General features: G+C 42.1%; 1 protein-coding gene across 6 annotated transcripts in view; it reads left to right on the forward strand.

The window, feature by feature from the left end:
* The window catches only part of TSPAN32 (tetraspanin 32), a 76,225-nt gene that overhangs the window by 38,220 nt on the left and 10,255 nt on the right, over positions 1 to 27,750 (forward strand). For 4 of the 6 annotated variants that reach the window (XM_048855492.2, XM_048855494.2, XM_048855497.2 and 1 more), the window contains 3 exons: positions 7,399 to 7,500; positions 8,909 to 9,001; positions 11,818 to 11,901. In XM_048855492.2, coding sequence (XP_048711449.2) covers positions 7,399 to 7,500; positions 8,909 to 9,001; positions 11,818 to 11,901 — 279 coding nt within the window. Of the gene's footprint in view, positions 1 to 7,398; positions 7,501 to 8,908; positions 9,002 to 11,817; positions 11,902 to 15,344; positions 19,282 to 27,750 lie in introns of those variants that run through there. The other 2 variants (XM_048855493.2, XM_048855495.2) reach the window with 1 other exon arrangement.

The raw sequence follows: 27,750 nt of genomic DNA on the forward strand, positions 1-27,750 counted from the left end.
GCCTTCTTTAATGGGATGCCTCTTTGACAGTCCCAAAACAATTGTTGCAGATTGAACACCATCTAGCCCATTCCCCTTTGTGCTCCCATTAGTGGTGGCATGTGCCAAAAGGGTTTTTTTTTAAATTATTTAATGTTTCTCATTTGTTTTTGAACCATGCAATCAATGGAACCAGTGGATCCCCTCATCTTCCTATCAGCTGGCTCCATTGATTGCATGGCAACCTGGGGAAAACAACACTTGACTTCTGCAGCCTTTCACACGGGATGTGGTGCTGACCAGATTGCTACTGCTGCTGCTATTGACTGCTGTTGAGCAGAGCTAAAGCAAACTCTAAAACTCTAAACAAGAACCTATTCACACCAGTGGGAGAGGCGTGAACTCTTTAAAAGCAACCGGGAGCCTGAACTATGGCCCACTGAAGTCAGTAGGAGTCATTCCAGTGGCTTCAATGGGCTTTGAATCAGGCTTATAGATCAGTCCTTTTCCTCCTTCCTCAGCTGCGCTTTCCAATTCCTTGCTTCTGCTCCACCCACTCCTCTTATTGTCCACTTCCATCTTACTGTCTCTTATTCCTACCTTTCTCTCCCGCACCATTCTGCTTCCCGCTCCCTGCTTCTTGTCTCACTTCGCTTTGTGCTCCCCATTCCCTGCCTTCCCTGCTTTCTTCTCGCCCTCCCAGCCCCAGCTTTTGGAAGATCTTTTCTTGCCTGCTATACGTGAGAGCACAAGAACCTGGGGAAAAAAAGAACCATTCCTTAAATAGAGCACCCTTATTTCTTTTCCTACAGCCCTCCACTGACAGACTCCTAATGCCCTGTCCGCTCCGGACAATAGGAGTTTTTCCACTGACTTGAATGGGAGCCGGATCAAGTCCTTCAACCAACATTTTCAATACTTCTAGCCTAATCTAGATGCCTGGATAGATATATAGATTAACAATGTGGTAATTCTCAAGACCCCATATATAAAGAATTCCTGTTGTGTTTCCATACAGTTGAAAATGAAGTACACTCGTGATACTATGTACAAAAGCCTAGGACCGAATAAATATAAAACCTTCCAAAGAGAAAGCTTCCTCCGCAGATTTTGTCTGGGGTCGATCAGTTAAGGCTGCCTGATCCCCAGGCTGCTTTAACTTACTGCAGCTGAGGACTGACATAGTGTAACTGCTCTACCAGACCCCTGGCCCTGCTGCTGGGCTCTCACATATCCTCTGGAGGGGTGGAGAAGCCAACTCTGTCCATGCCAGAGATAAGTCCCCTTCCACTGGGGTGATCCTTTGCTGGCTAGTTAAATGAGATTCTGGTCTGTTAACTGCTGTTCATAAACAAGGAAACTTGTGTTTAACTGTACTGCTGCTGTAATTTATAAACAAGTCTGCTCACAGAGATGGAGCAGGGACTTTCCAATGAGCTTGAAGCTACGATTCTTGTGTGGGCCTCAGGTAGCCCCAGAGTTCTGGAAATCGCAAAAGGGGCTTTGTCTACTTCCTTCTTTTAAGCATTGTCAGAAACATTGGTGGTCTTTCAATCAGATGGCCTCGCTATTAATTAGGGCTCTGCTTGAATGATCAAGATCCATTATCCTAGATTCTCATCATGGCCTATCACGCATGACAATAGTAATTTCTGTCATTTCTGACTATGCGGGTTTATCAGCGTGAAAGATCAGTGCAGGACTACAGTGCTCCCATTGTTTACTTCTGTCTTCACTAACTCCTGCTTAAATTCCCTACCATCCTTCCCACCAGGTTCGGTTATGTTTTCAATCTACTGTAATTAGATCGTAAGCTCCACGGAGCAGGGAATTGGCTTTTTTTAATGATTCCAGGATTCTAAAGTGTCATGAATACACATGGCTTTACACCTTAAAAAACAGAAAAGATAAAAGATTGAGTCAAATGAAACTGTAAAAATCATTCACTTATTCAGATTATGAAGGAATAGAGTTGTTATCCGTTTATGACTTGAAAATGCAGTAAAACTAATAAACGTGCAGGTTAAAAAACCTGTGCTAAAGACAACTATGAGCTTGGAATGAGCATATCTGTTGATGCCACTATGAATGATCTCAGTTGTGGCATATCAAAGACCCCCCCAAAAAGTAACCACTTTGTAGCAGAATGCTTCCATAACTCTGCCTTGGCACAACTTTTCAGATGAAATAGAAATAAGTGCAAGATCATCTTTTTCAATAAAATGAAAAGGAGTACTTGTGGCACCTTAGAGACTAACCAATTTATTAGTCTCTAAGGTGCCACAAGTACTCCTTTTCTTTTTGCGAATACAGACTAACACGGCTGTTCCTCTGAAACCTTTCAATAAAATGGTCATTCAATTGATAATAAAACGTCTTGTAACTGCCCTCAAATTCCAGGTTTGCTAACAGATTATTTACTAAACAATCTTTGCTGAATGTGTTAGCTAAATTTAGGCTAGAACCATTCTTGGTGCTGTTCTAAACACATTACCTTTCCAATAAGCCTTCAGTTGACTTGCTTAGGTTGCCTAAATACTGATGTTCAGAGGCAGTTTCCCTTGACAATCTTTGGCATGACGGGGTGGGTAAACCAAGAAGGTAGACAGTTTTGTCTAATACATATATTCCAAATTTACCTAAAGATAAAATCCTCCTTTATAACTAACTTAAGACTGGGAAGGTGCAATTTTTGACTTAGAGAAAGTAATAGATAAGGATGTGATTTAGTCTCTAGATGAGACAAAGAACTTAAACTCTAAAATTTCTAGGCAGAGTAAAAGCCCAGTTGTATTTAAACATATTGCTCACTGGGGCAGCCTGATCAGGCCTGAGGGACACAGGGATGGGAGGGAATCTTGGAGAGTGGCAAGTCTGAAAGTGCAGAAAGTTTCAATAACATGTACCTCTTTGCAGTGAGAAATCTAGAAAGTGACCTGACCCCACTTGTGCTGATGTGTGTGCTTTTTGAAGCCTTTAGAATAAAGGCTGATACAAATCCATCCCAGGGATCTCTTCTCCCAATTGATCAATCCATTTTATGGCATCTCCAGTCTGTGTCAAGGCGGTTAGCACATTTGTGTTTTTCTTAAAGCACATTACTAACAATATGAACATAACCACTCAAATAGGACATTAAAAGGCATCCTGTTTGCTGAACTGTGAGTGACTGCCTTGACTTCTCAGCACCTGGAGTGGGAAACCGAAGGAGGCTAATCATTAAGTTTAAGGTAATGTAATGGACCAATTACTGCCCTTCATTGCAACTGTCCCACTACCACGAATCCAGGGATCAAGAGAGAACAGTGCAATGGAAATTAAGCAAACTAGTTCTCCAGCATCCATCGCTCCTTGCTTGAGAAAAATCCAGGGGTGAAACTCTGGCTCCATTTACATCAGTAAACTCTCATTGACATCAGTGGGTACAGAATTTCGGTGTGGTGTCTCAATCTCACATTTTCTTTGAGTCGCATTTTGTTTATTTTTTTTTATTTTTGTTCTTACACTATATCTTCCTTAGAGGGGAAGTTTCACATCTAAGAGTTTGCATCCCATTTTGAGCTGGATAGGAACAGCAACGCAGGACTGATATTTTTCAAAGCTCAACTGCACGACCAATTGCAAACAAATTTTTCAGCTACAGGAGCAAGGTGTCAAGTGATTGATTTCTCCTTGTCCAGTAATGGTATAGTCTGTAACTAAACAGTCTCCTACCCTAACACAGCTCCTTTTTGTTGGGGTTTATATAGTGCCTCCGATACAAACCATGACATGGTGCTTTAGAGGAAGAATGAATCCGTTCTCTATGCAGCTGTGACCATCATGTACCAGCCAACGTGGCAGCAGCTGTACAATGTGTTCAGCAACAAATAGCTGTGAACATCTGGACTGCTGCACTTATTCTATGCTAGAATTGTTTGCATGCGGCATGAGTGCATGACATTCTGAAAAGGACTCTAGGGGTAAAGTTCATCACCAGTACAGAATGTGTATGAATGTCAATGTTACTTTTGAGCTGCCTGCATAATGCCACTCTTCTGGAAAATAACTATGGTCTGGTCACAGATTGTTCCATTGTCACCTGAGGTGCAGAGAGAGTTGGGGAGTTCTTTAATGATCCGTGCAATCTAAGCATCAGTTCATGGTTTCTCGTCTCACTGATGGTTCAGGATACACTGACTCATCACTAAGGTAAACAACTAGCAGCTTTAGAACCTGATCCAAAAATAATTTAAGAGTCTTTCCATTGACTTTAATGGGTTTTGGATGAGGCAATGATTGACTACATCCACCCAAACTGGAAGCCTCAGAATTAACTAAACTTCCCAAAGTATCGTCTCCAAATATTTACTAGATCTTAATATTAACACTTCTGGATTTTTCAGAAGTTCCCGGGTCAGTAACATGGATAGGATCTTTCCAGAACAATTAAGCCAAGATTTTCAAAATATCGGAACCTAAAGTTGAGTTTCAGTGGGTGTTGAGTGCTTAAGTCATTAGGTCCTTTTGAAAATCCCACTCTTAGAAGTCTCACTTGTGGCTCCTTTTTTAAAAAAAAAAATAATCTTGGCCTAAGTTATTAAGTACTTACCTACTAACCTATAAATAAATATTAAATAGCATGATTATTGTATATAATACAAATTACATATACAGCACCATAAACCTACACAAGACTATGCAAATCTAGTTAAATACATTTTCTGTCCCAAAAATATAATTCATAGAGATGTGCTTCAGAGGGCTAGTCAAAGTCCAGGTTTCAAAAATAAGAGGTCACCGTAGTCCCAGACCAGTTCTATATCTGTGTCTAACACTTGGTTTGGGAAAGTTCAGAAAAAGTTAACACGCTTCATGGCATGAGAAGCAATTGACTTATATGGCTCTTCCTTCTCCTCTCATTCACGTCTTTGGCTTTTCCAGAAGTGTAAGACATTAATAGAGTGGGTCAGGAAATGAATGGAAGTTTTTTTTCAGGATTTTTGTTTTCAAATGTCTGATTTTCAACAAAAATAGGACCCTTTTCATGAGGATTTGTTTTGTTGAAAGGCCACTAAATTTGGGGAATGTAGACAAAAAGTTTTGACTAGCTCTAGAAGTCAGTATTAGAGGGCAGGCCAGGTAAAGGACAGTCGATATAGCCACTAATTAGTGTCTCATGTCAGGCTGCCAGTGGGTGATCTCTTCCTTTACACTCACTGTTTGAAATCTAGTCTTTCCAGAGTAGCATGTCTGGGACTAATATACAGTTTGCTTAGGAAGAGCAATTGGTTGCTGTTTAGACAAGAGACTCAAGTTAATGGTCTGTTGATGGAGAGGCCAGTCAATCCTTAGGACTGTGGTAGTACTGTAAAGTAGTAATACCAAAGTCACAAAATGACCAACCTCCCTCAACTTTTCTGTCTTTGACAGGCAGACACAATGTGTGTCCCATGGTGCAAGTGGCAATTTTTAATTTCCTGGGAGCAGCTTGTTTTACTGCATTTGGCAGTTTTGTAACTTCATCAGACCATTTACTAGTGCATTGCTAGGTCTCTCTCTAATCACACCTGTTATGTTAATTGATTATGTTGTGTGTAACAGCAAAGCCCCATCACCCCAAGGAGATTAGAGATATTCTGTGAATTAGAACCAATGGATCAACCAACTGGACTACAAATTGCCAGCTATTCCCTCTGCAACTCTCTGAATTCTGTGGCAGTGCTCACATGAAATTCTCTCATTCTACCACTTCTCGCTTTCAAAGGTCTATGAAGCCATTGCTACAAAATTAACAATCTCCTTAAAAGGCCCTGTAACAACAAAAAGACGTCTCAAACTCCCTTTATATCTATTCCCTGTTTGATACTTATGGAGAAATATTGTGATACAGTACCAAAAGCCTGAAATCCATACCTGCTGTGAATTAGGGCCAAAATTAAGTCATCTTTGCTTCTCCTCCCTCCTCCTTAGTTATAAGCCCCTGGTAGAGACTTTGCAGTTGGGACAGCCATGGAAAGTGGAATAATGTTACAGTAATGGCTGGCTAACACTTTCAATTGATCCCTGTTTCATCTCTGAGCTGCAAAGAATAACACACATAGTCTTTTTCTAAGTAACTTTCTAAGCAGAACCCTTAAGAGTTGATGTAAAACCTTGCTGAGAGATGGGTTTGCTCCAGCTGCACTTGTTCCCTCGCCTTCCCCTTGCTGTCTGTCTCACTGATTAATTTTCTGTTCTAAGTGCTAAGATTTGGTCTCAGACCCATTCAGATCAATATTGGAAGAAAAAGAGAAAATGAAAGAAATAAATAGAATTTTACCAGCTGCCTGCTAGAACCAAGGCCAATTGAGAATTTTTTTTTCTTTTGAAAGCTGAACAAAGATTGGTTGAGATTTCTGAAGCTATGAGATTTCATATTTTCAGTGAATAGTTAGGGCCTGATTCATCAGTGCATTACTCTGGTTTTACACCAATGAAAGTCCATTGATTTAGAATAGAGTTACTTTTGTGTTATGCTGGTGTAACTATCTACCTAAGGTACTTATATGGCACCCATTATCTGAGTGTTTTAGTATCTCACCATCATTAATGTGTTTATCCTCACAACACACCTGTGAGTTGGAGAAGTGCTGTTATCCTCATGCTGCAGAAGGCAATTACAGGCTGTGAATTCCACTGGGTGGCAGGGTACCTAGGAGTTAGGCATTGCATTCTTGTGTGGATTTAGCCCTAAGTGACTTGTCCAAGGTCACACAAGAAGTCTGTGTCAGAGTAAAGAAGGAAAGTGCCTTAACCACTGGACCATCCTCCTTCTCTGGATTACATGGTAGTAAATTAGGCTGTTTTACGCAAACAAAACAGCTTAGAGCTGGTCAAAAATTGTGAACATTTTTCAAAATGTTTTGGGGAAATAATTTTGTCAAAAGACTTGTAGTAGAGCTAGTTAAATACTTTGAGTATAAAAATGTTGGTGTATAAAAACAAAAAGGCCTTTGTTCATATGGTTTAATGGTGTCACATAGAAGGGAATGTAGGAATTAAATATTCCTACAGTACCCATGTTCCATGTTAGTCAGGTAACTAAAATTAATTGTAGTAATGGAAACCAAACAGGTAATGTGCCATATATTATACTGAATATTTACCTCTTAGTACTAATCCCAGAAACAGCTGCAGTCTATTCCATGGAAGGTGTTCCAAAAATGTCCTCCCTAGAATTGTAGGAAAAATTCATTCCTGGTAAAACAAGAAATGCAGTTCAAATTCCTCTTTTCTATATTTGAGTTTCATTAATAGACCTGAGGTAGCCCTCTGTCTATCTGGCTTTATTTGCTAACCCACTTTGCCTAGGAGAGTTTCTGTGTTTGTACAGTGCCTAGCAAAATGGAGAGTGACTTGTCCAGGATGGGGGTCTGACCAGACATGTCTTTTTTGTAGGTAGAAGATGCCATGATGGATGTGTATGATTCTGTGTACGAGGAAGTGAGGAGGAACTTGTCCAGCTTCAGGAGGCAGGAACTAGCTACCATCCATGAAACAGTAAGTTACTTCCAGTCTTGGTATATCCAGGCTCAGGAGATCTTGCTCCAGGGTGTCTTTACATTGGCTTCAGTTAGCTTTGGATCAAGCCTATATTCTTCTATTGTCTGTACTTCCCAAACACCATAGTGGTTTTTTGTTCCTTAGGTCACAGAGCTCCTGCTCAGTTCTCCTGTGGCCATTTCTTTTCTTTTCTGAGCTTGGCACTGCCAGGTTTGGCTGGCTGAATTAGCAGCAGGATGAAAGGATTAGTAGGACTTGCATAGGACTATAGATAATGATGTACTACAAATATTAAAAGACTTCCAATCATCGTGCAGTGATTATGACATTTTCCCCCCCTTCACCTGCCACCCCCACCCAGTTCTCACTGCGGAGACCCGGGTTTCTGAGCATCACTTTCACCCAAATACCAAGAGGCGATCTCACCTCCCTGAGAGAGCATTTCACACCACACACCGTGTAGTCCCTTTGCCATTCCATGCCGGTTCCTTAATGGTGGCTGAAAGGTAGGAGCCCGCCTCCAACGTTGTTGTTGCCATTCCAGAATCAATAGCAGAATCAATCAGAATGTAAATATGATTGAAGGCACAACTTCAACAATATGGCCAGCTGAAGGTAAATTTCCCACTGTGGAAGCATCAGGGCAAACAATGTCTGTTTTTTTATTTTTCAAAGTTTTAAGCTGCTAACGTGACAAAGCAAGCCACGCAGCTCTGAGGAATCCTGACCTAGCAGTGCAGCGTGTAGGTATAAAGGAGAGCTATCATCCCAATTCTGTGGTGCAGTAGGTAGATTAATGTGATTGCACAGAGCCTAGGGATTGCTTCGTTTAGTGTGTGCAAGATGAGATAACACAGTGGCAGAGAGACTGTTTCTTATGGAGAGAAACACAGGAGTCCTCTCTAGACAGCTGAGTAAAGGAAATGCCGTATCCTTGCACAGCCAGGTCTGTTTGGATAGTGATCTAATGTCATGCTGTGGGACTAGAGGGGAAGGTCAGTACTGCTTATTTGTTTCTGGACTCCTCCCTCTAGCTCTGTATTTTCTGACCTGATTTCTCAGCAGAGGGAATGGCAGATTAATTTATGGCTCTGTGAATGGACAATTTAGGGCCCAATACAAAGCCGATGGTAGTCAATGTAAAGACTCCCACAGGTTTAATGGGGAATGGATCAGGCCTTAAGACGTTTTAACCTATGTTCTTAACTGCTAAAATGATATATTTATAATGCTACTTGCCCTCTGGAACCAGGGGATCATGAAATCCTGGCCCAGAGCAAGGAAGACAGAGAAAAATGTTCATCTCCCCCAGATGCAACTCATCCTGCAGCAGTCTGCCAGAGAGAAGGTTGGTAAGGGAAGAGGAACCCAGGCAGTGATGTAGTTTTTGTTTCTTCTGTTTCAGTTTCTGTGCTGTGGAAAGCAGTCACCCTTTGGAGAAACAGGAGGCATTGAAAAGGAGACATGTCCATCAGAACCTATGGGCACAGCCAGAGCGGTAAGGGAATCATCCAGGAGCCATTTGTACTGTCAGATGTCAAGGATGACCCATTAGCTTTTCAGCTACTACTTAAACTAGCTCAACTGACCTAACTCGAGTGTGGGGGGAAAGCACCTTTTGTCTCAGTCTAGACAAGACCTAAATGACTACATGTGGTGCAGAGAAGCAGTGAATTTGGGTCTCACTCTTTACCTTGGTCAGCATTTTCAACCCCAATCCAGCCCTACAACTGCTGCGGCTCCCATGTTGTTTCCTTCCCTCTGGATAACTGGATTGACTGGCCTCTCCATCAACAGACCATTTACTTGAGTCTTTTGTCTAAACAGCAACCAATAGCCCTTTGGGCCAGTGCAGCAGCAGTATGATCATTATTCCCAAACTCTTTCCATGGAGATACTGACAAGACCTTCTTCCGTCTCACCTGCGCTCCAGGCTCCCAGTTCAAAGCCAGTTCCCCCCTTGCTCTCACCAGCGACCTCCATTTCCATTGCACCATTGACTGTGTCTATTTGGAACTTTCTGAGCCATATTTTCACTTGCATTTTTGCCTACTATTGAAGGGAAACTCCAGGTGGGATGAATGAAATGATGATCTTTTGAGGGATAAAATGAGGAAGGATTACTGCCCACGTCCCTTGCCATCACGCCTACTTCTACTTACTGGCTGCCAAGAGACACCTCCTCACATGTATCCATTAGAAGAAGGGCATTGATTTTTTTTTAATTAGAAATACAAACTGGCGTCTTGCTGACTGAAAACAGCAGCTAGGAGAAACTGCAGTAGATCGGTGGTTCCCTGAGCCACAGATACAATTCTATAGCTGTTCCTTTGCCCGGTTTGATGTTTGCCGCTCTAGAGAGCCTTGAAAATGCCGGATCTCTTCAATTTGTCATTTCTCAGATGCTTCTTTTCTTGTCCTCTGACTTTGCAGTGGACACATGATGTCATGCTTCTGTGTGATGTCAGATGCCCATTGGTCCAATCAGACATCTCTATTTGCAGTTAAATTATGAAGTTGGAGGTACTTTGCTTGCTGATAGCAACAAGCTGAGCATGCAGATTTTCATGTGTAAATTGTACATACTGCCCTTTTCCAGGGTATTAGAGAATTACTAAGAATTCCCTGGGAAATACCCAGCTTCTAGGAACCCAGAAACCTGGGTTTTTTTCCATTCAAGGGCCTAAACCACTTTTCAGTAAGCTCTTCAGTTTTTTTGAGAAAGCAAATAAACAGAACCAATACCAGATGATCTCGGCTGCGAGACTGTAACTTGGATTTTTCCCAATAGATTTGCCTGGACTGTGTAATTTTGTTCTCTATTTGACCAGTTGTACTAATGAAAGTTGCCGTCTTAATATGTGTATTTGTCCTAGGAGACAAAATGATTGTGTTGCTATGGTTCTGCAAAGACATGATGTATTAGTGCAATGTCAGGGAGTACTTGTGGCACCTTAGAGACTAACCAATTTATTTGAGCATAAGCTCCCTTTTCTTTTTGCGAATACAGACTAACACGGCTGTTACTCTGAAACCTGTCAGAGTGCAATGTCCTAACGCAGACTGTATAAATTCAGAACTTCTAATTATCCTGCTTGTCAGTTTGCAGGACCTGGGACAATTTCATGATGATTCAGGGTATAATGGGATAGCAACCTTTCTGGTATGTCCGCCTTTTGAAAACTGAATTCTGAAGTGTAACTTTCAAAACAGACTGCAACTGGTAATAATAGGGCTACAGGAAAAGAAGTGAGGGGAAGAAATGTGTCTGCTGCCTGGTAGTGCAGGAGCAGGGTGCTTACGTGGCGATTTATGCTTTGAATTCACTCCGGCTGATGGTAAAGGGAGATAAACTGCAGTGATGCATTCTGTAGAATGTATGGGAAGGGAGGAAGTGATCTTGTGTCATAGCAGCTGCGGCTCATTTTATCTTTGGGTTCAATTCTGCAAGGTTCTGAGTACTCTGGCCTGATCCAGCAAAGCATTTAAGCAAGTGCTTAACCTTAAGCATATGAATAGTCTGTCCCTCTGTCTGTCTGTCTCTCACTCACACTCACACACAGACTTCAGTAGGACTGTTCATATGCTTAAAATTAAGCTTGAGCTTAAGTGCTTTTGCTAGTTCCAGCCGGAGTGCTCAGCATCTTGCAGGATTGAGCCCTTTACTAGCATCGCATTGCAGACTTAAAGCACAGCATGTTAGAAGACCTGCGACAAACATTATTTTGCATTTCACATGCCTCCATTCCATCTTCCTTTTTTCTTCCCCTCTTTCCAAAATTCTCTCACTCACTCACACACACACACTCCCCAGAAATCTTGAAATATATTTTACCTGGCGCAGTTCCAAAAATATCACTGCAACGGCAGGTGTACTATAGGAACTGACTGTGGAGAGCACAGTAGGGCAACAGAACTAGGGAGACATAGACCCCATTCACTACCAAGCCAAGGCTCCATGTCTCAAAGTATAACACAATCTGCAGCAGAGCACTGGTGCCAGAATTCATGCCGCATACAGTGACAGGTAAAGTCAAGAAGGAGGATTTGCACTATAGCTGCAGCTCTCTGCTGGTTGAGGAGGAGGAAAGCAGGATAGAGCAAACCTAACTCTGATTCCTGTTGTTTAGACAGAGGCTGTCTCTACGATAGAGGGTCTGTAAGAGACAGGGCTTGGAAACTGCTTCTGCTGTGAGGGATGATGATGATAAACCCTGTCAAGCAGAGAGAGATGGGGAAGCCTCTGCAGAGATAAAAGAGGTGAACTCCTCCAAGTTGTCACTGTGCTTTCATAGAATATCTCTGTCATTTCAGGATTGCCTCCAAGAGATCCAAGACTTCCTAAAAAAACATATGGACTTCGTCTCTGTGCTGCTGATCATCACAATCTGCTTCATGGTAGCTACCTTCCGTCCTTTGGTACCCTAATTTTCTGAACAAGCTGAGGCAGGGACAGTTCAGTGGCTTGAGAGGGCAGGTCACATTGAAAACCTTGCGTGCAGGAGACAGGTTTCTTGATATGGCGGTGATAAGCCAGCAGCCTGGAGTTTAGTAACAAAGGAAATAACCTTGATGATGTGATTCACCACAGAGACTAGGGGAGGAGCTATCCAATCGGGCTGCCAGTCAGACTGAGGAATCACAGCCAGTTCTCTGCTGGAACAAGCTCGCTAAATTCCTGGCAGCCATAGGTTCTGTGCTGAGCTTGGGGAATAGGTCTGGAAATTGGCTTCCTCAGAATTTGAATCCCATTGTCTAGGGTGTCGAGTCTAAGCATTTTGTCCTGTGGCTGAGGATGTGCCATGGTCTAACCACCACATGATCTAACATTACTTTGTGGTGTTTAGAGCTGGTCAAAATATTGTCATCAAACATTTTTGGACCAAAAATATCTTTTCAACCAAAGGAAACATTGCCACAGAAAATGTTCATGTTGGTCAAAAATTTTCAGTGTTTTAAAGGAAAAACCAAAATTATTTTGGTAAAAGTTTGATCTCTTTGAAAACTTATATGAAAACCCAGATACTTTTACCAAAAATGTCTTTTTTTTAATGGCAAATTTTTTGTTGTTTAAAAAAAGTATAAATTGAAAACTCATCATGGGAAATATCTTTAAAAAAATTAAAATCTCCCAAAATCAAGTTTCCTACAAAAAATAATCATTGGCAGTTGTAGCCAGCTGTGATGTTACTGTTAGATATGCAAGACAGCAGCTTCCTGCAGGAAGAAGTTGTGGAAGCTCGGCCTGTTATACACAGGACGTCAGCTGCCTCCCAGCTGAGGCACCGAGGCCAGGTATCAGGTGATAACTTGAAGATCATCTGGTATTAGGTGAGCCAGCAAGTAGCTCAGTTGAGCTGGAGAGCTGCAGGGAGTAGAAAGGCTGCTGCTGAGGACAGAACCCAGTTCATGAGACACTCTGGCAGATGGCCTGTGTAATCTTGTGGGGAACAGGCTAGGAAGAAGGAACCAGAGACTTGTCTTGACTCCCAGGCATTCTGTGAAGTGTAATCCTGTACGGAGTAGACTGGCCTCTGCAGAAGACCACAGGTCAGGAGAAAAGACGTGATTGGTGTGCTGAACAGTTATTTATTTTTGAATAACACTGAAGTCCTGTAGAAGAAGGGGCAGAGGAATCCTGTGGCTGGAGAGTGTTATTGGTGCATGAGCAGCTGAGATGGGAACCCACTGCCTTACAGATATGCAGGCATGGTGCATCTGGCCAATGGTTGGAAAATGCTGCTAATAGAACAAGCCTGTTCTTGTGTCTAGTCACCGCTTGGCAGACACAACATACATTAATTACTTTTACACAGAGGTCCTGCACTTGTAATAAGACATGCCAGAGGAGAATACTGACCTTCAGACCTGTTCCATGTACAGAATATTAAGTTCCACGTGCTCTAATAGCTCTCGAGTTGAACTTCAGTTACTGAAGCAAGATTTTTCTGACCAGCTCTGTGCGTATAGTTGGTTTCAGACTTGTCCCGATCGCCCTTAAATCTACCGAGGCTCACTGTGCAATGCGGAGTTGTTATAGCTAACTTGCTAGACATGAGTGGATGACTCTGACCTAAATCCATGGTTGTAATACACTCCAGGGCTCGCCTGGACTGTGAACGCTGTATGAAAGCAGCAAGAGTCCACAAAGTGAATCACACCTGCCTGCCAACTCCTGCATTGAATATCAGTTTGTCTTTCAATACCGATGGAATAAATATTTGCCCTTTTTAAAGTTCACTGACTTGCCCAAGGTGTTAGTCTTAGCTATTCTCCTCTGAATTGCTGTGTCAGAGGATGGAAGATCAGCAGTGGGTAGAACTCTCATACTATTGCGGGAAGATGGCACATGAAATCGTGGCACAGGAGCAGATGATGCCTGACCTGCTGAATTCTGATAGGCTGAGAAAACCCTTCTACTTCAGCCAATTAGAATACAAACATAACCCTAAAATTGCAAATCATAAAGGTTAGTGTGCAACATTTCTGTTTTAAACTTTTATCGTTATGTTGGGAACAGCTGCTAAGCAATCTGACCTATAACAATTCCATGCAGGGTATTTCCTGATGCATAGAATTACATAGGAATATAGAATTCTAGCACTAATATTACAGTGGTTATGTTGATTCTCAATGTAGATTAGCTCCTCCCATGGAAGTATGCATGAGACATACCAGATGCATTATACAGCAGTGTCACATCTTGGAATATTTGGGGTAGTGTTTTCACAGTTTGGGTATAGGAAAATCTCACTCCAACTCTACTGAAAGAAAGTTGTGGTTTTTATTTCATAGCTGTGAAATGGCAGCTATCAACTAAGACTGGTTTTGAAGAATATGGTGGGAGGAGCCTAGTCTATTTCTAAAACATTTTTACCATTATGATTGCAGGATGCAAAGAGAAGTGTACAGTGGCTGCCTTAGTTACTGCAGGTGTTGCTGTCTTCCAGCTACCAATGAGCTGTTCATAAATGTTCAAAAATCAAACTATACATTCAAAGAGGCACTTTCATATTAAGGCAAACTTTTATAAGGAACATATTGTTACAGCCACCATTATTCCCACAGCAACCTGGCTTCTGATATGTTGCCCATGTAGGTTCTGATACAGCCTTCAATTATATGATCACACAGTTCTGGGCAACGTGATGTACCATGCAACAAATTAGTATACTACAGAACAAAGGAACTTCATTCCTTTGAATACGCAGAGGCACATATGTATGTGATGTATGTTGTATTACTCCAAACAGTACATACTGAGATTTTTTTCAATCAGAGACTATTGTAGTACAGACTGTTCACACACAGGAGCAGACTTAACTTGGTTGTGGGAATCTGAACCTTGCATTTCCTGACTTATTCTCACTTCTGATGTTACGGTATTGGAACTGAAATGAGAGCCCCATTGTGCTAGTTGCTGTATGTTACACAGTCTCTGCCCCAAATAACTTAGTCTAAGCAGACCAGACAGAGGATGGGAGAAAGGAAGTACCATTATCCCCATTTTACAGATGGAAAATTCAGGCACAGACAGATAGTGACTTGTCCCAGGGTCGCACAGGAAGTCTGTGGCAGAGCAGTAATTGAATCCAGATCTTCTGAGTCCCAGTCAAGTGCCTCAATCATGATATTGTTCTCTCCCTCTCTGTTAAAATTTCAACCTTAGTATTTCACAGTAAAGTAACTTCTTTGTGTATACAACAGCCTGATACAGTAGCTCATTGATACCTGTGAATTATTTTCAGTATTGATGTGTGTATCAGTACCTTTGCACTCAGGTGAAGTAATATCCAACAATCAGTACTGATATTTAATTCTTTGCCTCTCTGATTCCTTAGGTTTATGGGATGATTTTAACTTCATTCCTTTGGTTCTCCATCTGCTTCAGCAACAATCTGGACCGGAAAGGCAAATATATTTTCAGAGAGACCTAGAAAACAGTCGCCCAGCTTCCCCACAAGAGCAAGGATTTCCAACCCTTGAATTGGGAAACCATCCAAAAGTTATCCACAGAGTTCCCTGAGAAGCTGTGGCTAGGTGACTGGAGTTGGGCCTTAGACCTTCATGTTTCCCTTTACTGCATTACCTGCTTCTTCTGCATTGCCAGCTGACTAGTGGGAATGATCATCGGGCAGCACAGGAGAGGAAGATGTGACATTTTCTGTAAAGACCGACAGAGAGTGTGACAGGCAGCTAGCTGGGGAATCAGAGCCATGTAGAGACACAGATAGGCATGTTTAGCATTCTTGTGAGATGTGGATGGTAGCAAGGAACCAGCCAGCCCCTCACCCAGAAAACCACCCATCCCAGCTAGCCAAAAACCAAACCCTGATCCAGTCACTTCTGCCACTGCCTGAAAACTGACAGTTTGAAACTCCGTCAGAGTGCCAAAACATATCCCAGCAACAAAGAAACTAAAATACCATCAAGAAGGAAAAGAAGTCCAGTTAATACCCCTCAGCCAGGAGAACGTCCTCTCAGCCATAGCCAAAACAAATGCACCATGCCAATCAATCCCTCCACAAATCTTGGCAAAACAGCCACTTACATTTAATCCCCCACACACGCACACACACACAATCCCCACACCACCACCAAATAATCAATTGCCCCTGGGAGAAAGAAATGCATTAGAGGACACACAGGATAAGTAACTTAATTCAACTAATTATCCACCAAGTTTCCCACAGTCCATTCTGTTCCTGAACTACAAACTGGAGAACTAATGTAAATTTATAAATGTGTTTGCCAAAACAAAATTTAAAAAACAAATAAGAAATTACGGAAAGTAAAATAAAGATGGTAGCATTTAAAGGAACTTCAACATGGGATGTTACAATGTATCACAAGATAACCAATCAAATAAATAAATTCATGCGGAGTACTCTGAAAAACTGGGCACTAGTTTTCTCAAAGAGGGCACCCAAAATTAGTTTACATTTCTGACAATTTGGCTTTAATCTCTGAGACTCAGTTAACTCAAGGTCCTATCAGTCTTGTTACATGGACAAACTTTATCCTAAATTTACACTATTCTCACCATGTGACTACCACTGTGGAACTATGGATGCTTAAGTAAAGATCCTTATCAATCTACCAATATGCTTATGTGTCAATGGGATTATGGGACTGCCCATGGCAGTTCAACCAAATCTCTCTAGAGTTAGAATATAGAAATTTGAACAAGTTACGTATCAAAGTCAATTTGATTAAAAATTGCTTTGCCTTGGTGATATTCATAGCTAAACTCTTTCCATTATGCACATATTCAATATTATAATGCACCAAATCCCACATATATGTTTCATGGAATAATTTTAAAGCTATTTGTAATTTCTCTGGAAGCTCACAAATACTGTAAACCCTTTAACCAAATATTCAGCGGTGGCAAAAGTCTTGAGCTTAACTAGACAATTCAAAATTCTTTTTCTCTTCTCTAAGAAGTTGTCAGTTTCTTGTGACTGCAAAAGATGGTCTAGGGCTTCTCCACATGACGACTTAGTGCACGGTAAACTGGGGTATAAATCTACAATGGCACTAGCCTGCTGCTCACCAACTGGGTGTGTGGACACAGCTGCCATGCACTCTTTTTGCTGCGTGTGTCAAACAGCAGTAGTTCAAAGCACACTGCAGAACTTTTAATGGACGGTAGCAGGGTCCATACAGCCGGTTACTACACAGCAGGCTTGTACCCTGTGGATTTACACCCCAGCTTGCCATGCATGAAGACCTGGTTCTAAAAGTTACATCAGTATAGCTATGTCAGTGAAAAAAACCACACTCCTGATGGACATAGCTATGCCGACATACCCCCACCCCCACCCCCGTGGACGCCACTAGTTGATGGAAGAGGTCTTCCATCAACATCACTAGCATTGGTTGGGGAGGAGGTGTTCCTACACCAGCAGAAAAACCCCTTCTGTCGCTGTAGGCTGGATTACATGACGAGGCTGTGGTGCTATAGTCTGCGTAGTGTAGACATACCATCGGTCTCTGTGTGGACAAGCACCTAGGCTGATTGCTTTAACATGCTCTTAATCTTTCTGAGAGGCATCTTTGCTGTACCCAGGCATGATTTCCTGTTACAAATAATACTTTGCTCAGTGCAATGAGTTCTTCTAGCCTCGACATTCTCAGTTACTTGTTGACTTAGGGCCAGATTTTTAAAGATAGTTAGGAGCCTAAAGATGCAGATAAGCACCTAGCGGGATTTTCAAAAGCACCTAGGTGCTGAATGCCCATTTATTTCCCATCTTTTGTTTCCCAAGACATCAGGTGTTAGCAGAGAGGGGGTGCTCTCAGTAGCCACCTGATGACAGTCCCGCTCTCATGCAATCTCATCCAGATGTTTCGGTTTCTGTGAGCAAATTGCTGAACAGAGCTGTTTTGTACAGTTTCTGATGAGCCATGGGGCCTGGCTCCTCTTCCAGGTAAAGTTGATGTGGGCTAATTAGAAAGCAAACCTCATTTCTGATAGGTTTCAGAGTAGCAGCCGTGTTAGTCTGTATTCGCAAAAAGAAAAGGAGGACTTTTGGCACCTTAGAGACTAACCAATTTATTTGAGCATAAGCTTTCGTGAGCTACAGCTGAATCAGATGAAGTGAGCTGTAGCTCACGAAAGCTTATGCTCAGATAAATTGGTTAGTCTCTAAGGTGCCACAAGTACTCCTTTTCTTTTTGCTCATTTCTGATGACATTCTGAAACATCCAACCAGACAAGTAGCTTGGGACATACCAGTTTGCACTATACATTTTAGGACATATATCAGCTTGCAACATCCTTTGCCACCAATTGTGCCTTTAGTGTGATACTCTTTTAAGACAATTGTTAGTCCAGGCTCCAGTCAGCAATCTGCTTCCACAAACTGCTTTTGTAGGTTCCCCTTGCGGTGTATCTTGAACAACTTTGCACAGCACCACCTTCTTTCCCAGGCCACAGTTTCTCCATCAGCATATTTAGAAGTCTGCACAGATACCCACTTTCAAACTCCTGTATTTATAGAGAGTCTCATGACATTCCTTGGTAATTGTGTAGTTGTTTAGTTGGTCATTATGCAGCAATGTAAACTTACTTGACCCATTTTCTTGGTTCAACACCAATAATTTTGATGGTAATGAAACAATAAGACAAAACAGCTGTACATGTCTCTGTACCAATTTGTGTTTATATCCCACACATCAGTGATAAGGTCGGTAAGGTCACTTTATCTGTTAAATCATTTCAGTTTATCTACTTGCTAAACTGTTTATCACACTTCTTGGTCATTTAGTCCTTATAACTATTTGGACAGGGTCACCATAAAGATTTTCACTTCACCTTGGCTGTTCAATATGCTAATTGACTGTATCATCTTTTTTTAGCATAAAATAACAAGGTGTTTGTATGTTTGTAAATTATTAGTTAGATATTTCTTATTAATTACATTCCTAATTTAAAAAGGAAGCATTGTCCTAACTATTTGAAATATCTTGTGATTACAGCTCCTTTTGGCAAGGAACTTGCTGAAACTGCAAGGGTCAATTTCAGAATGCTTTAGATTACTTTAAAGCTACAGATGGGGGCATATCCTCAGCTGAGGATTTGCCCCATTGTTTGTTTCAGTCAACCTCTGATCTATATGACAGACAATTATAATACTATGCTACCAAATTAAACATAAACTGATGTACTGTGTGTGTGTCACTGTCAAAGCTAATGCTGTGGTTATCCCAAAGGCCAGCTGGAAAGTCATATGACTCTTGACTACTTCAATAAAAATGTATGTCATGGCAAAATGCTATCTTCCCCCACTCTTTCTGTGTGCACACAAGGCTCTTTGGGTAGTTGTGGTGTTTGTATAATGAAGTTTGGCAGTAATTCTTTCAGCGCTGGGAAGATGTATTCTACATACAGCTGGCAGTCGCTCTGGCATATAAGCATATCCTAGCAGTGAAGGGCAGATATGACTGAATCAAGCTTTGAAGAAGGGGAACCTACCAACCTGCTCATCTTCTGTTCCTTGTTGCTGCAGTCATCAGCCTCCCCTCACCAGTAACCCACTAGGGTTAGATCAGGAACATAGTTTGCAAGGAATAAAGCAAGGTAGGAAAGAACAAGTAAGCATCTAATCTATATATAAAGAACATGGTGTTCGGGTAAAAGAAATAACTAACATTTAACAGAATGCCTGAAAGGAAGGTTTCTGGGGGGGTCTGTTTAATTTTGGCTGCAAGACTCTATGGTGACTGGAGAACTAGTGAAATTCTGACCTCACAAGAGGCTGAGCAAATGCAAGGGGAAGAGATTTTTGATTGGCCTACTTGTGTAATGAGCGGGATTAGTTCATTACTTGTTTTTTCACATCTATTTAACTCCCATATTTAATGAACATTTGCGTGTAAGGATGGCATTATTAGATTCAGCACTGCCCCCAATCCCCGTCCATTAAGGTGGGAGAGTAGATAATGAACATCTCTGAGAGCCCTGAGAGGTCCTCCTGCCTACCCAGGGGGGACCAGTCTGGTATTTCTAATGTAAGAGGCTGAGGGTGAAATCATTTCAGGCCTTCTTTATATACCGTAAAAAAGCAAAAAAGGGCTCAAATCCAATGTTTGTTAGAAGTCTTTTACTGCCCACTAGATCTACATCGGGGGAAACAGGCAGGTATCCAGTATTTGTCACATCTGCAACTGCTGTGACACCTGTGCCTGGAAGGTGGGGAAGAGGAGTTGTCTGTGTTTTGGACTTTGTTGGGGCAGGAAAGAGGGCTGGTTTGGTTTTTTTGTTCTTCCTGAACAGTGCATGTTAAGCTTTTTCATTGTTGTGGTGGTAGAAGTGGGAACCTGGAATCCATCCTTTGTACAGCAAGCTAGTGCATCTGGAGTCCAGCCAGTTATTCGTCCAGTCAAGAAGCAGACTTATCGTGTAGACTTTCTTGCAATGAGGTGGCCAGTTCTCCCCTCCTTTCTGAGGTTGTGACATTCAGCCATGAGTCCTCACTGAGTTTTGCCCAAAATCTAGTATGACAAGAACAATATTTTAGATACACATCACACCAACAGCCTGGACAACCAAAAAAAGAGCATCCCAGCACCCCTTAAATACATCAAAAATACACTTTGGGGGTCTTCATCACAGCCCTACCAGTGCTGATAAAGTGATTTCCCCTGTTCCCAGCTTTTACCCAGCTTTAAATACCCCCTACTTTGCAGTCACAGTCTTCTATACACAGAAGAATGACAGTAACTCCCTTTGCTGCTGCTCTTCATTCAGCACGTTGGGGTTAATGCTGGACTAGGTGTTTTTAAAAGGCAATGTCTGCTAGTGGTCCAAGCAGGTGACTGGGAGTTAAGGGCTCCTGGACACCCATTCTGTTCCCCCACCCTGGCCCCTGGATGCTATTCTGGCAACACACAAAGACTGTAAAGGCACTATAAGGGGCCAGGGACATACTCCTCAGTCCCTAAATGGCACTATGTTTCCTCCGCAGCACAGGGGGGCTTGGAATGGCACCATCGCGGACATGCCTACACTGCAGCCCATAGGAAGCCTATGATGGGCTACTGTAACTTACAGCAACCAGTGACTGCTCTAACTTATGCCAGAGGCTGTTTTGGCCCCCAGAGTAGTTTATAATCTCCCCTTGTCCCTCAATTGTACCTACTGGAGACTCTATTCCTGGTCCTGGTTACCACTGACTTGCTGAGTAGGGTTGGGCAAGTCATGTGATGCAACCCCTGTGTGCCTCAGTTTACACATTAGTACAATGGAGATAAATAACGCCTACCACCCAAAGCTGGCAACTGGGAAGTCCTGATTGATTAATGACTAGAAAAGGCTTTTATATCCTTGGCTGAAAGACACTATAGGACAGCCCATTATTATCATTTATTAAAAAGCTTTGCACTATGAACTGGCTGTGCTGTGCACATAACAGAATCAATTTTATTTTTATGAGTGGTGATGAAAAACAGGAAGGCAGGATTATGAAAGAAAGTGATGCTGTGATTATAATGACTTTGTTTAGCATCCCAAGGGACAGAGTCAGTTTGAGAACCCAGGAAGTGGTAGTGAGTGATAAAAGAAAGCAAGATACAAAGCACCAATTAATTTAATCATTGTTAATGATTAAAATGGCATTTTTATTTTAGGCACATGAAATCAGAGAACTTATTTAAGGTTGATTTTAGATATAAATGCAGGAGCCCCAGGCACAGAAGCAGAGAAATGAAATCAGATCTTAGGAGCTGCGAGTCTGCTCCCATCAGCCTAAGAGGATGTGCAGTTAAATATATCTGTCCTGTTTTGTGAATAAGAAAGAGTAGAGCAAAGGCAGTGCTCCAGTATTTGTCTTCACATTTTCAGGGGTACAGTATGTGTATTCCCCCCTCTGAATTCTCATGTCACCTGTCTCTGGACAGGAACTCCTGTCCCCCTCCCTTCTGACCAGGGGATTATAATGCTGCACAGCCCCCGGCCTTACACTGTGATATTTGCAGCAAGCCAGTCTGCCTAATGGCTAGCAGCTGTGAATTGCTTTTTCTCCAAGGGCTATGACCAGGACCAGCTCTAGGCACCAGCAAAGCAAGCACATGCTTGGGGTGGCACAATTCCAGGGGTGGCTTTTTTTTTGCTTGGGCAGTTGTGCTCTCAAATCTTGGGGCGGCAAAAAACATAGAGCCGGCCCTGGCTATGACCAGCGTATTGCCTGCCATCACCCGTTATCCCACAGCTCTTTCAAAGCAAGCGCCTTGATTAACAGGGCAAAAGCATTACAGAGAAAACTTATAAAAACAATAAACAGATTTAGACCCATACTAAACATACCAGAAATCACCCATGATCCACCTGGGAAGTCTGATAGACCACCATCCCTTCCAACCCTTCAGCGAGAGTTGGAGCTTCCCCTTGGACGGACAGTCGTGTCCATTTGCTGAATCAAAATGAAGACCACTAGTCAGGCCAAGCTCAGCATTTTATATATTGCTTCCAAGTATCTGGAAAACCCAGCCTGAACCAGTATATGCAAATCACCCCAGGGTGGAATACAATGTCAGGGGCAGTCACCCCCTTCTGTTTTAATTCCTGTAAGAGCTGTGGTAACCCTCCCCCCGAGAGTAGAACGCAATCACACATAACCGTTCATAAGTTTAATACCATGCTCCCCAAAAATACTGCATGGGGTTGCAATATCTGTCACACTTGTCACTAGGGCCATGTCTGCACTGGCAAAAATGGGACCTAGAGTTACTGGTGCCAAACAGTGCAGCTCTAATGGTGACGACAGTACAAGCTATAGTGTGGACAGAGTTTAGACCTTTTGACCTCTACCGGTCATCAACGTTCATCAGCTCCATCTGCATTAGAGCCTCCACCCTTGTTGCTACTCGTCACTAGTTGTGAATTACAGCTCCCATTTTTGCCAGTCAGCAAGGCCTGGGGAGTTCTGACCCATTTGCAAGTGCTGCAGAAACAGACTCAGTGTTGTTGGGAACACCAGAAAGAGCATGCCCCAATGTGGAGATGGGGATTAGAGCTTTCTGTGGCTGAAGAGGACAACGAACAAGGGAAAGCAGGTGGGTTAGATGGATGTGGTGTATGGCAGATTGCAGCTCCTGGACATGACTGGGTCACAAAGCTGTGGAGCTCAGTAATGGAAAGGCAAGGGTTAACCAGCAAGGCCCAGAAACAGCTGTGGTCTGTTAGGCTTCCTGGAGCCTGTAGGTCAGAGGAAATCAGCTACTAGGAATGGATCAATCTTCAAACTGCTAGCTGAAAGGACTTCCCCTTTTTGTGAGTTTGGGCTTTTATGCTATATTTCACCCATGCAAAACCAAATACGGGTTTAAAAAATAAAAATATTATCAAGGTTGCAAAGCCAAGCACTCCAAGTTAGGAAATGCCAGAATGAAGGTTGCCTGTGCAATCTTAATTTGGTCCTCTTGTGTGTATTCAGTCTTTAATTACATGATCACATGCTATTTTTTTCCACAAGACCCCTGCCTCTTTCAGTGCATCTGGTAAAGTGTAGCTAGTCAATCATTTGTTTTCTCTTTATTTTTCAATGTGTGGCTTTAGGCCTGATTAGCTGCATGTTATTCAAACCCTGTTCTGAATACAGAACGATTAATGTCCTATGGTGTTCATCACCAGCATATGTGAGTGCATCGCAAATGTTAATGTGTTTATTTTCACACACCCCTGTGAGGTCACAGGATATTATTTTCTCTGTTTTTCAGAGAAGGAACTGAGGTACAACAAGATTAAGGTGCCTAACAGAGATGCTTAGGATCTGATTTTTCAGAGTATTTTGCATTATATAGCACTGTAGATGTTCAAAGCACAGCTTCCATTGACTTTAGAGACAGCTGTGAGCTCTCAGTGATTCTGCGCGTCTGGTTCCGGGGTTTCAAATCAGGCACCCAGAAAATGAGAAAAACATAAGTAGTGACCACCTGTGAAAGGTTTGGTAACTGACCCAGCATCACACAGTAACTCTCTGGCAAAGACAGGGATAGAATCCAATTCAGCTGTCTTAACAATGAGCCTATCCTTTCTCTTTCTGCAATCTCCTGTCTCATTCACTATACACCTTCCAATTTCTGCAATGAATGAAGCAGGATTCTACACACCACAACCTCCTACTCTACGCTTCTATATTAATTCCTAGAGCAGGGTCTCTAAAAATGTCTCTGCTGAACATGTGTGAATGTGATTTTTAAAAGGCTTAAAACTTGGCCATATTTGGGCAGATTTTCTGTGGGATGACATAAGCCACCCCTGCCAAAGTTGAAGTCCCTGCTTCAAAGTATGGGGGAGCTAGAGCTTTTCAAAGAAAAGGCTGCCAGAGTATTTTTAAAATTGTAAAACAACATAGTTTTCCCCAGCCTTGTTCTTGGAAACAGCTGCACTGTTTTGGCTGAAATATTCCAGAAGAAGTCAGCCTGAGGCAGACACCAGGAATAGGAAATTTCAGCCCAAACAAGTAAAGTTTGGCAAAGTTATAAGCAGCTGAAAATGGTCTTGTAAAGGGAAATGTTGGGCAACCTTAATAACTGTCAGTGCTACCAGCTCCATCAATAATAATTGTATTTATTTCCCTTCTGGGACAAGAAAGGATTTAAAAGACAAAACCTTCTCTGGAAGGATTAGCAACTAGGAGTAAATATCATATCTTCCGATCAGATTGTTACATCAGGTAGAACAGTGGAGAAGAGTGCTGGGAAAAATGGTGGGGTGATGAAGAAGTTTGAAGAGAGAGAGTCCACTTTGGAAAAATACACATAGCTTTAAGAATTGGCTATCCAAACCCACAATTAGTTGTAGGTAACAGGCCTACTGGGGAGACATTATTGACTGTACCCCAGGACAGCATGCTCTTTAGAGTGTCTTCTTCCCTCTCCCAACTACAAAATTTGGGACATACTACAAATGCACTGAGCTCCTAGGAAGGTCTCAAGGAGAACAGACCTTTGGATAGCTTGGTCTCATTTATCACTTATGGGGATAGGAAATGCTTTACACAATGAAGATCAGATTTTGGGAAAAAAAACTTTAGGGCAGACTTACGTTCCAATTCTGTGCTATCTTTAGCTCACTAATCTTTAGTCTGCTGACATCCTCCAGACTGCCAAACAAATGTGTGCTTAGGGAGAGCTTGATATATCCAGCATCAAAAGGGTTAAACATAAGAGCACTTCTCTTTATATGGTAGACATATAAGACCATTGATCAGTCTGTGACAGTTCTGGAGTAGAATGCTCCTGAAGGAATGTTTTAAACTGACCACAGACCTGTCCACACGTCAGATATCTTTTCTTGTATAAAAGGTGCTGTCTCTTTGAGACCTGGGTAAATATAAAGGGAAAAGTGTTAATGATTATTCTTACCAATAAAATGAATATTCTTGTTTCACTGTTTGCTTGTGATTCTCTTTATTTGCAGATGTCCGAGTGAGATTTTTATTTTCAGTCATGTTCATTGAAAGCAAAAGCATCACCAATCCGAGCTCAAATATTTGTATGAGTATTTGGAGCAGATGTGTCTTCACAGCCACTTTGAAAAGGCAGATGGCTTTATTTGCACAAGAGTTATTGAACAGTTGTCAATGGTGAACATATTAGTGAAAATCACAGTTTGTTTGGGAAGTCTACTGTTTATAAAGCTTAGGTCCAAAAATTATACTAGATATTTAAAAAAGAAAGAGATTTTAAGATACGATCTTCCTCTAGAACTACTAGTGCACTTTATGGTAGCCTTTTATATCAACTGCAAACTCCTTCGCACAGGGACTGTTTCTTTTTCTTGGACAAGGCTGAACATACTGCTTGTGCTTGCCAAGGAATAAACTTATATTCTTGACATCTGCTGTGTGTCAAATTCCAGGGTGCAATCTAGACCAGTCAGCAGTGGTGTTGCTGCCTGCCCCACAACCTAGGAGGCTTCACAGTGCTTTGCTGTTGTAGCTCCCAACCTGGGCTGCACGCAAATAGCCTGACAGCATGCAGCTCACACCCTGAGTGTCTGGGTAAAGGAGCAGCCCTGGTCTAGCAACTCTGACCCAGCAGCCTGTCAGCAACCCACCAGTCACACTCTGGCTTCTACCAGCCTTGGTTGATACTTGTAGGGTTTCAGAGTAGCAGCCGTGTTAGTCTGTATCCGCAAAAAGAAAAGGAGGACTGTGGCACCTTAGAGACTAACCAATTTATTTGAGCATAAGCTTTCGTGAGCTACAGCTCACTTCATCGGATGCATGCAGTGGAAAAGACAGTAGGGGGATTTTATATACACAGAAAACATGAAACAATGGGTGTTACCGTACACATTGTAATGAGAGTGATCAGGTAGTGAGCTGTAGCTCATGAAAGCTTATACTCAAATAAATGTGTTAGTCTCTAAGATGCCACAAGTCCTCTCCTGTTCTTTTTGCTTGCAGGGTGACTCCAACGCTCTCTCAGTCCTGAATTTCCCCAAAACCTGTGTTCTACACTGTCCAGCCTTTCGCTGGGCAGTTCAGATATAAAAGGTGTGTTGCCCCTGTAAAGGGTCAATATTTAACAGTTTGCTATTTTGACTGGAGTTACCAAAGAGTTCGGTTTAAACACAATACTGGATTACTTTAGATTAAAAATAAAACAAGTTTATCTAACTACAAAGGGAGAGCGGTTTTAAGTGAGTACAAGTATAACATATTAAAGTCAGAAATGCTTACAAGAAAAATAAAGATTAAACCTTCCTAGTAGCTGACACTTTACAAGCTAGACTTGGTTCAAGATAAAACCTTCACCATAGGGTCCCAGCAACAGAAAATGTTCAGGTCAGGATCCTCCCCAAAGTCAAAGGGTTGGTTCCTTTGTCATCGTAGGTGAAAGAGAGAGCGAGAGAGAGCACTATAGTTTGGGGTGGTTTTGCCTCTCACTGTTATAGTCCAGTCACCTTTTGGAACACATTTTCCTGAAGGTTCCCCCCTAGATAAAGTTCATTCCAGCTGTGGGGACGGGGATGTGGAGTCCCCTGGTGAAAGTGGTTCCATGTTGTTAGCTAAAATGCAGTTGGCCCTGTTCCTGCGAATGGCCTCTTGACAGGTGATTGCCAATCGACTTTGATGACACCTAGCTAGAGGAGTCAGCTTGTCCTTTGACTTTGAAAAACCAGTTTACTCCCTCCCCAGACTTGTCTGGTAAACATTGTAGTCATAATTTCAGCTTATGTTCATAATTCTTAATATGTGTTTAGTACATACTTTAAACAAGAATATTGATTATCAGTGTGGTGTTAGTTTTTAAATAATACCTCACGAGGCATATTTTGCACAAAGATTATTACAATAACGTGCAGGGAGTGACTACGGGGGTGCTTTCAGTCACTTTGTCTCCCAGAAATCCTCATATGGGATAACATCATGACACGCCTCCTCAGGTCAGCTAGTAGGAATAATGGACTGTGCTCTTGGCACATTTCCCTGCCTCCATGCTGACTCTCACTTTAACCTTCATTTAGATTATTTATATTACAATAAGGAGAAATCCCCTCCTTCCCTCCAAAGCATATCAGGAGTGTTCTCGTTTAACTCCTAAATTATCCCTAGTTGTTTGTGGGCATACTAATCCCTTTTTCAGCCACAACCTCTCTACGGTTCTGACATCAGCAATGATGACATCCCCTGTAGCCCTTAACGCCTACTGATTATACAACTGGGTTCCCTCCCATCTGGAGAACACTAGTGTTTTGAGTAGAGAAGGGTGAACCAGTTTGGATAATTTAAG

Source organism: Caretta caretta, chromosome 6, assembly GCF_965140235.1.
Source record: "Caretta caretta isolate rCarCar2 chromosome 6, rCarCar1.hap1, whole genome shotgun sequence".
Classification (NCBI taxonomy): Eukaryota; Metazoa; Chordata; order Testudines; family Cheloniidae; genus Caretta; species Caretta caretta.